The sequence below is a fragment of the Frankliniella occidentalis genome, unplaced genomic scaffold (assembly GCF_000697945.3).
Source record: "Frankliniella occidentalis isolate FOCC.00 unplaced genomic scaffold, Focc_3.1 Scaffold13, whole genome shotgun sequence".
NCBI classification, from domain to species: Eukaryota; Metazoa; Arthropoda; class Insecta; order Thysanoptera; family Thripidae; genus Frankliniella; species Frankliniella occidentalis.
In genome coordinates this window covers 1,590,962-1,600,684 of record NW_026267143.1, presented here as the reverse complement: position 1 = coordinate 1,600,684, position 9,723 = coordinate 1,590,962, and the positions used below count along the sequence as shown (strand labels likewise).

The window sequence follows — 9,723 nt, the reverse complement described above, 5'->3', positions numbered from 1 at the left end:
GGGGGGGATGGGCTGTGGTTTGCCTACATACAGGGGTTTTGAAGCACAAATTGCCTACTTTTCAGGCGGCTCACTAGAGGCGACCCCTTATACCCCGCCTGATGTGCTGTAACTTCGCAAACCGTCTTTTGGTTCGATACAGCACTTGACTTAGACAATAAAGTAAACGGTCCATGTCTTTACGGTCTGCGGCCCGTACACGAAATATACAGGACGCAGTGTTAAACAGAGGAGTTGTACAATATATCGAGTTGAACACTTAGCAGTGCACAACTATTGAGTTGAACAATTGCAACGACTTACAAGTTATTAGTTGCACACTTGGTTTTCCAGGGTGCTGACTAGTGCTACGTCAGGGGTCTCATACTCCACTACTCCACACCACGAGCCACGGTTTTCTTTTACTCCTCTAGCCCGATAGCGCGGCTGGGCCAGACACCCTCTGCACATGAATTATCTTGCGACCACAGGTATTCGCGACAGTATCCGAAGAACTAGGGCGTTTGGAGGTATGTGATGGGTGAAGTACACAAATCTCCTTACGTTTGTGAACGAAATGCAGAAATCTGACTATAAGCGCAGGCGTCCGCTCTGGCCCATGAGTGTCACATTCCACGCATGGTGGCACCTCCCCCAACCATTAAACGCATTTCGTCCTAAACAAGAATGCTGTTGAGAAGTAAGTTTGCAAACGCGTTTCTCACGACGATGGCATTCAGGCGCCCGGCGGGTCATAAAGGTGAGCGACCTGAGGTACTACGCCAAACCGTCGCACTGGTGTGTGAACATTCCCACTGCCGGAAGAGGGAACAGTGTCACAGATTAGGCGGCGGCAAGTGTGGTCGTTTGTTCGCGACCCTCGAAATTAAACATCAGACACGAGCACCACCAACTCCAACACGCGCAACACGCCGCACGCTAGTAAAGTCCGATGGATGGCTTTGGCCCGGTACGTTCTTCATTAAGCCCAGCAGCCCTCCTCGCCGGGCTGCAATACTTTCTCTCTCCCAGGGGCAGAGCTCGCGCAGAGCTCGCGCAGAGCGGGCCGGTAAGCGGCGCCCTGGGCCACGCCCCGCTCGCCCAGTGGCCAGGCTGCGTAGTATAGGACTGGCAGCACCAAAAAACAACGCCATACGTAATATTGAGTTACACATATCGCACGCCAAAGAGACCGGCCGGGAGAAAGCGAAAGGCAATATAGTGGCGACAGCACACTCGGATCGGAATTCGGATTATGAAATATGGCGTAATTTTAAACCCATCGGTGTTCATTCCGCTTTTTGGTTTGACCGAAATTGATCGGGATCGAGCAAATTTACACTCTATCAAATTCAAATGTGTACATCGTCTACTAAATAAAGTGTATTATGCTGTACCGGATTCATGCGTGCGGCCAGGCTTGCCTATCGTCGGTCGCCATGGCGCCTTATAGCCCCCATGCGAGTATACAACCCTTACGCACACAGGAATCTGGTACAGTATAAGCAGAAAAAAAACAGGGCGCGGATCACTCGCCCTAAATATTCGCACGGATTTAAGCAATTAGGTTTTTGCACACATTTCTGCGTAAATTTTAGCTTTTTTATGCTTTCCTTTGATTTGAAATCATACATTTATGAACACAAATTCGTACGAAACGAGACGTGGGTTTAAGTTAGCGCAAACATTTGCACAAAAATATGTAAAGATTTAGCTCGTAAAGACCGCAAAATTATTAATGTACGTGTGGCTTTGACTTTTCTACTCATTTTGTTGTAGACCAAATGGTACATGATAATGAATAGCTAGCAGCCGATACAAGCCCTCTACACTTAAACCATGCGAAGTGATCGTCAAAAACCATTCGCAGTTGCAAAGCACTTGGTTCTGTTATTAAAACGCATTCCTTCGTAATTGCGAAAAAAATGGCAACTGATTTGCAGGATGGGTTCAAGGTTTTGACTCCGTGTATAGCACAGGTCCGGGCAAGTGAGTTACTTCATTAACGCACTGGGGCCATTATTTCGACCGGCCATTCCCTTCATGAGCTCAACCCGCTTGGACACCACATTCCTCCATCAAATCTCACCTGGAAACGGATCTTGCTGGCGGCCACCTCGCGGTGTCTCTTGAGAGCAGAAGCCTTGGATGCTTCGTAGCATTCGGCCCAGAAAGTGTTCATGGCCTCAGTGAGCTGCGACGAGAGTGCCGCCTTAAAGGAGTCGTGAAGTGGCTTCACCTGCAATCAAAAACACAAATAAACATTAAGACATTGCTTTGAGAAAATTCAGCACAGCAATCTGTTTATTTTATTTGAGAAGAGATAAGATAAAGGGGGTACTGCGGCTTTGTAGTGCCGCATAATCGCGCATAATGAGCAACAGTTCCAGTCGTAATCGCCTTACTGCCCAAGTGTGCATATGCGTTTCAACGCATCATAATCTCGTTCGTGACTGAGACTAAGAGAACAAGAGACGAGAGAGAGAAAAAACATCCCCGAGAGGACGTTATGAGATCATGCTTTAACCTGCATGAGATAGTGCTGGCAGCCGGCTGGGGCCCCTCCCGAAGGGCGAATAGGTTCAACACGGCTCTCCAATCACTCTACAAAGTGGAGCTGGTTAGCGCCGCGTCGCCCGAGGCAATACGAGCCGGGGCGGAAGGCTCGTCGAGTGGGCGGAAACTGTTCACCGCCACGAAATGCGTGCTTTAGTTTTTGCATGAATGAAAGTATGAAATTAGCTGCGCAAATCACTTGTCATGGAGATCAGATTGGATTACTTTTCAACGTTGATGTGATTTATAAAACTGCCGTAATGCTAAAGCAGGAAATAAGTAGAAACTTGAGTACATTGAAAAGAACGCGGTTTTGAATGTAACAGAAAACGAGACTTAGTGTCAACTATAAAAATATCTTCAGTTTGAAGCGTCAAATTAACCCAAAAAATAAATAATTTAAACGCTAGAACTTTTCTCTTATATTGCTGAAAGAGAAAAAAAGTACTTCTGCAATTAAAGTGGTCTCATATAGAATTATAATTGCAGAGTACACTGTTAAATTCCTACATAACAATGCTTTCCAGAACTGCGACGTATTCAGATCCTTTGTAACTACAAAGCAATTGCAAAGCGTCATTTTGTAATTGCAAAGTAAATGCTTCGTATTTACAAAGGATCTAAATACTTCGCAGTTCTGCAAAGCATTGCTTTGTAGGAATTTAACAGTGTACACCATGCCTAAACTTTCGCTGTCTGTCATCGGCACGTCTATCATATCACGTGACAGAATGCGTTTATGACTCTTTTTTCTCCTTCCAGCTCGCGTCAATAAAGTCCTCCGAGCCTACATAATCCGAAGATAATAACTTATTGCGCGAAATGGAAAAAAGCAATACTTTAAGAGAGGAAGGCTCAATACTTCTAATTTTGGAAACGATAATATGAGATTTTCCTACTCTGCGATCGGATCGATAGGCAATGAACAAAATAAATTCCAAACAACTTATAATCCGGTGACCGCAGTGGTGGTGGTGATCTAACAGAGGAATTTGTCCCTATATTCACGACACCCACCGGCTTCATTACAAACCAAGGTGGCGTGAAAGCTCGCTCAGCTGGCTCAGGCCAGGATCGAGACAACTACCGCACGACGCTTCCGCAGGCCGCGAGTAAAAACTGGAGGAAATACTAAAACAAAACGGTGTGCTGCCAATCCAGTCATGGCAAAACAGGAAGGAAGACAGCGTTATGCACTGCGCCATAACGACAGGAGAAACATGAATTGTGTCTGTGCGGGAGTAACGACGAAGGCGACCGACACCAAGGGATGATTACGTCACAAAACTGCACTCGTTATTTATGCAGACCCATCTAGCAGAGCTTAAAAAGAAATGCCCAGCAGGAGCAAGGTAAACGACAGGACTTTACTTTAAAATGCAGAAGACTGGTATTTCTGTTAATTTTAAAACGATCGGCAGACAAACACAGAGCAGTTAAACAGGTGCCCCTGCACCAACAAGCAGGCCCGCTGTTACTCGGCTTCCGCGATTAACCCCCTACAAAGCATAAAACTGTAATGGAAAATTTCGCAATTTTCCGACCAACATTACTTTTGTCTACCCACCTCGGGTACCCGCCTCGCGATTAGTCAAGTTTCGTCTTTTATAGTTCTTTAGAATGAATTGGCAGGATTTTCCGAGATTTTCAGTGCATGGGAGTCTCGTTATTAGGGAGTGGCTTCTGAAATACCCTGAGAATTGCAGGCCTCCCTAGCTAAAGTCCTTCCTACACAACGGATAGTAGAATAGCGTCGGTGCACTGTTAAAGCTCACAGTGATTTTCACCGTAAGCTACAGAGAAAGCCTACAGCACTGTAGCTTACGGTGATTTTCACTGTAAGCTACGCTGAATTTCACTGTAAGCTACAGTGAATCTCACCGTTAGCTACGGCGAATCTCATTGTAAGCTACAGTCCTGCAGGCTTTCACTGAAGCTTACGGTGAAAATCAATGTGAGCTTTTAACAGTGTGCCTTTGCAAACTCACTTCCTGAATTGACCTTAACATGAAATGATTATTTATTTTTAAACGCTCTTAGCACGCGCACTGGAAACGCAAGTGTCTGAATGTCGTACACTTGTAGGTGTGTGAATGCCCATTCGCACACTTAAAGAGGCAAATGTGTGAATTTTTCTTTAAAAATTCACTCACTTGGGCCTCCAGATGTACGAATGGCGTTCACACACTTACAAGTGTGCGATATTTACGTGATTTTCGGTGGTAACTTGGCCGACTTTACGCTGGTATAAAGAATGACGTGTCCGTAGACATGAAATGCATCCGATGGACGGCAATTGCAACACAAATCCAACATTAAATAACTCGGAGAGGAGCAAGCGATCAGCACCATGTGCACTAACAGGATGTCGTCGTTGATCTGATGTGTATCACAGACAGAACATGACCGCGGCAAGAACTCAAAAGCAAGTGGCCCAGACGTCCGTACAATACCTGAATGCGTACCACAAAGCTGGCTGTGTCCAATGCTACTCCACGTCCCGGGGCTAGAGCGAACTCTTGCAGGCAAGTCAGGCATGCGTTTACTCTAAGCATGTCCGGGAGACACGTGCACGCCCCTTCACTTCCTGTGGCGCCACCACGCGACGGCACCGGGAAAGGGACACTCAAAGGGAGTAGAAACGAAATCTTAAAGTTTGGAGGCTCGCGCTTCGCGCAGCAGCACTGGATATTAAAAGTGCAGGTCGGCCACCTCATGCGGGACGGGACCCCACGGGGTGAAAGTAACACGAATACTGCAGCATATACGCACCGCGCCGGCCGGCTCCGCGTAACAGGGCAGGCCGGCTGCTAACAATTTGAGGCGTGAAAGTGATGATGCGCGGCGGAGGAATGTGCGGATAAAGGAACGGCGCGACCAGCGAACCCATTTATATGCGCGCTATGGCACGCCATGAGATGTGAGACACACAGCTCTATCAAAATAGGGCATGAGAACAACTGACGCATTTGCAAGTGTATTACGTGTTTGCGGGTCAAAAAAAACTACATCGAAGGACGTATTGTGAAGGCCGAAGATACAAAATTTAAGGATATGTCTGTGTTTCAAATTCCCTCATATTTTGCTGTCATTTCTTTATTTATTGCTGTTTGTTACGTGCATAGAGGAGGAGATAGGGTGCGGCGGGCGGCGGGCAGAGCGGCCGGCATCCGAGCGGCTCAGTATTGTTGGAAACGGCGGGCGCGCTCGGCGGACAACTTCTCGCCCCCTATACATCTGGGTGACGTCATGCGCTTGGTTCTCTGTCCTTATCGAGAGTAAAAGCTAGCTGACACCTTAGAGTTACTCATAAATTCTTTATGTTAAGTCAAAAGTTTTTTAAGGTATCATCTGCTAAAAAACCTTTGTCCGACAGACGTCTGGAGGTTAGTCAAGTCAAAGTACGCGAGCGGGACGCTTTGGACATGCAGTTGCACGTGGGGCGACAGCCTCGCCGCTCTAAGGTTGGCGCCGCGACGAATCAGCCGGCAGACAAGGGCTGACACACACAGACACCTTTCACTGGCAGCCTCCCTGCCGGGCAGGGCCTGCCCCTCCCAGCGCAGCCCGGCCCGGCCCGGCTGCAACCAAAATTACATTAGCCGGGTGCGCCGAGGCGCGGAGCGTAGCCGAATGTGCGTGGCGAGGCAGTGCGTGGCCAGGCGCCCGGCCGCGCCGGCCCGGTCCAGATGTAACCGTAACGACCGGCCAGAGGGACGCTCACAATGTGGCACGCTCATCACCGTTAAAAAAAATCTTTTATGGCATACTTTATTTTCAAGCACCGTCGTCACGGATTTGTTTGTCTCTTCCATTTACCAAGCACCAAGCATATGGGTGGTGCATAATGTTTTTTTTTATTCAAACGAAGCTTGTAAATGGGCCCTAACTGCGCGAAGAATTTGTGCTCTTAACACACACAGCACAATAAAAACACAAATTTTAAATGTCCTACAGAGACCAACGTTCACACACCAACATGATTTGTTGTTAAATGTGATAGTCATAGCCGAATGATTCTAGGGTTGGGTAAGAACAACACGTTCTGATCCTAGAGCAGAGTTCAACTCTTTTCAGTACCGTCGATAGCGCTACAAAACTACCAAGTTCAGCCGTTGCAAGCTCTCATAGCGCCGGGTTGGTAGGCAACACAAAGTGTGCAGTGCATGCGCGCGCCGCGGGGTGGCCTACCCCCACAGGCGTCGAGCTCATACAATTTGCGGAATGATTCCTTTCGCCAGAGACGACTGCAGGTTTATTTTTTTCCTCTGCTCGCGCGTGCACCCTACCCACCACCCCAAGAGCTCTTTGGCCTGCTGAGTGGACGGCATTTTGCTTTCAGATTCCTGTTGGCATGCGCACCGCAGTGGGGGCCGTCCACAAACCACGACCTGAAGGCATCTTCAATTTTTGCAACAAATTGTACGGACTTCTCAGATCTGCATTCTTCACCACCGAAAAAAAATCTGAACCAAGAATCTATCTTGGAAGCAGACAATAAAGATTTGGGCTGCGTTCTAAAGAGTCTAAAAAAAATGAGACCTACAAGTTGATTTAATTTACCTTGGTATCCAGTTCAGTACTCTGAACTAGAACTTTGCCAGATTGAAACTTTCTAGCTGAAGGTGCAAAGATAAAATGAATCGTTTGTCGGCGTACTTTGTCTGTCACCTGGCATTCGTTTATGGCTTGCTTGCAATTCGGCGGCCTAGCCTAGCGGCGTAGGAGAGGGAAGAGGGGGAGGGGAATGGAGGAGTGGGCGCAAGTATTGCTGTGCAGGGTAACGAAGGGGGCCTCTGGCGCGACACTCTCTCACTCAGGCCAGGTCAAGATGCGAACGTCTAAAAAAGGAGCCTTATTTCCATTCCTCGTAGCGTTTACCGCTTTAAAATACGCACAAGTCAAATTTTCGGTAGCACCGCGCAGAGAAAACGGGCGGAATCTAACCTTCGGTTAACCAGCCAGAGGTCACCGTCACCTGAATTAAATCGCGTCGTTGTTCCGCAATGGTATTAAGGAATTTGTACATTCGGTGAAAATGTATCGTCTTCACAACGGTTTCATGATTGCCTGCTCAGCACGAACAGTCGGATTATTGCCCTGTATACAGCCGTCTGAATCGTGAGGAAGAAATGTTTCCATGCGGCACACAGCTGTGTAAATACGGTATAATTACCGCAAGATTATGAAACATACATTATTACAACCCTGTTATAGCCGAGCAATCGAGGAAACAGGCGTTAACGCTAACGGCGCCTCTATTCTTTTGGCAAAGAGAGGACAAAGGACAACGAACAACAGATCGTAAGCCCCGCTACAAAAATCCATACTATTTCAATAGTTTAAAGCTTTAGAGAAGCATAAAAAATTAATATTGTCACGAGTTCGTTGACACTCACAACCGGATGATGTTTTCTATTTCTAAACGAGAGTGGTAAGCAAGAGTGGTTCCCGAAGTGCGTTGGACGTGCGTCGAATCGGTTGGAATGCGTCCACTTCGATAGAAACAGAGGGGGAAAGGTAGATGGGTGGCGGGAAGAGAAGGGGTTACAGGAAACCCACACACGCACGCACGCGCCTACACACATACACAAACGCAGACTACACCCACTAGAAGCGGCGGGCGCGCGCTGCGAGAGGTATGAGCAGAGGCGTCGAAAGACGTGTGCGGGTCATTTACTACACGGCAGTGCGTCTAGAGAAACGCTGCAGAAGTGGTAGACATTTTCATAGAAAGCAGACAAAACGCTGACGACGCAGCCCAGTTCGACACCTTATAGTAACTGGGAGCGGTATAAGTGTTAATATCAGCGAAAGCAGGCACCAACTAGTTTGGAAGCCAAACTACATCTGGGGTCGACTACTACCGCTACGCACACTCTAAAATGCTTGCGAACTGCATTCTTTGCAACGTTGTATAGAATTTTTGGGCATTATACTGCAAAAAGGTGGTTCGTATCAGGCGCGGTATAGGGGGTGGGGGGCACTATCGTCTCTAGTGAACCCACGGCAAGGTAGGCCATTTGTGCCAGAGACCCTCTGTAAGTAGGCAGCCCACGGTGCACCACCACCCCTGTCAGCCGGACCTTATACCACTTATACCAGGCCTGATATAAGTGGTATTGCAGAAAACATAGTTTGCGAGATTACAAGAACGCTTCAAAATTCTCCGTAAGCTGCAAAGACTACCGTATGGAATGTGAACCTACTCTTTGAAAGAATTTTGGTAAGGCGTTGTGCTGGTCGACAGCAGGAGTCCGATGGCTGCGCCATAAACAAAGATTGTAGTACCTGCCAGCTAGAAATTCAGCATGCCAAAATTTGTAGAACTACATTAATGTTTTTAATAGTGAAAGGCCCCGCTTGTAGAAATAGAACTCTCATTGGGTAATGAATTGGGTGTTGCCAGTTGTCCTTAGAGACGACTTGAATGTGTAATATGTAGCTTTGAGTAAAATAAATGTCCACATTGTTTCAGTTTTTCATTTGGCGTTGATAAGCTCACTGGGTTTGAGATGTACCTATACTTAATCATCCTTATTCACCCATAAAAATGATTTCTTGTTTCAAGTACATTTGTACTAGAAGTGACCCAAGATTATTATTTTTTTGTTACCAAGACGATTTTTTTCTTTCGAGTAAGAAAACTTTTCTTAAACGAAAGGTAATATCATCTTGTGTCAAGAGTAAAATTGATCTTAGGTCAAAATGTTCTTGAAATGAGAAAACATTTTTCTGGGTGTTGAGATTCTGTCTTTCCCGACACAACTTGCATGTATGTCGGGGTCGTCAATCGACCGGTTCGTCTTTCTGGGATTAGAGCTTTCCGCTGTGCCTCGGGTCCCCAAAACAGTCACATGTCGCAGAGTCCTTTCCTTGCGGAGCGTGCAGGGCAGCCAGGGGCCGCCAGGCGCAGCCAAACCGGACCAGCAACGCATCGGAGCGAGGAATGTGCCCGTCTGTCCGAGGCAGGGCAGGGGAGGGCGGGGCAGAGCAGGGAGAGAAGGCTGCTCAGAGATGTAGAGCACCTGCTGAAGGACCCGTTGCGAGTTTCCTTCGTCCTTGCCTTCTGTCCTTGTCCCCAAGGCGAACTCTCCCACTGGAAGCGACTCGGAAAGGAAATGGAGAGTTGACGGGAGAGGGGAGAGGGGAGAGGGCGAGGAAGGGGGGGAAGGACTTCGTTCCGTG

The 9,723-nt window shown here is 47.5% G+C and overlaps 1 protein-coding gene across 1 annotated transcript in view; it reads right to left on the bottom strand.

The window, feature by feature from the left end:
- LOC113217635 (neurobeachin-like protein 1) overlaps window positions 1-9,723 on the bottom strand; it is a 346,454-nt gene that overhangs the window by 298,335 nt on the left and 38,396 nt on the right. The window contains 1 exon segment of the mRNA XM_052263605.1: window positions 2,069-2,218. Within this exon segment, the coding sequence (XP_052119565.1) occupies window positions 2,069-2,218 (150 nt within the window).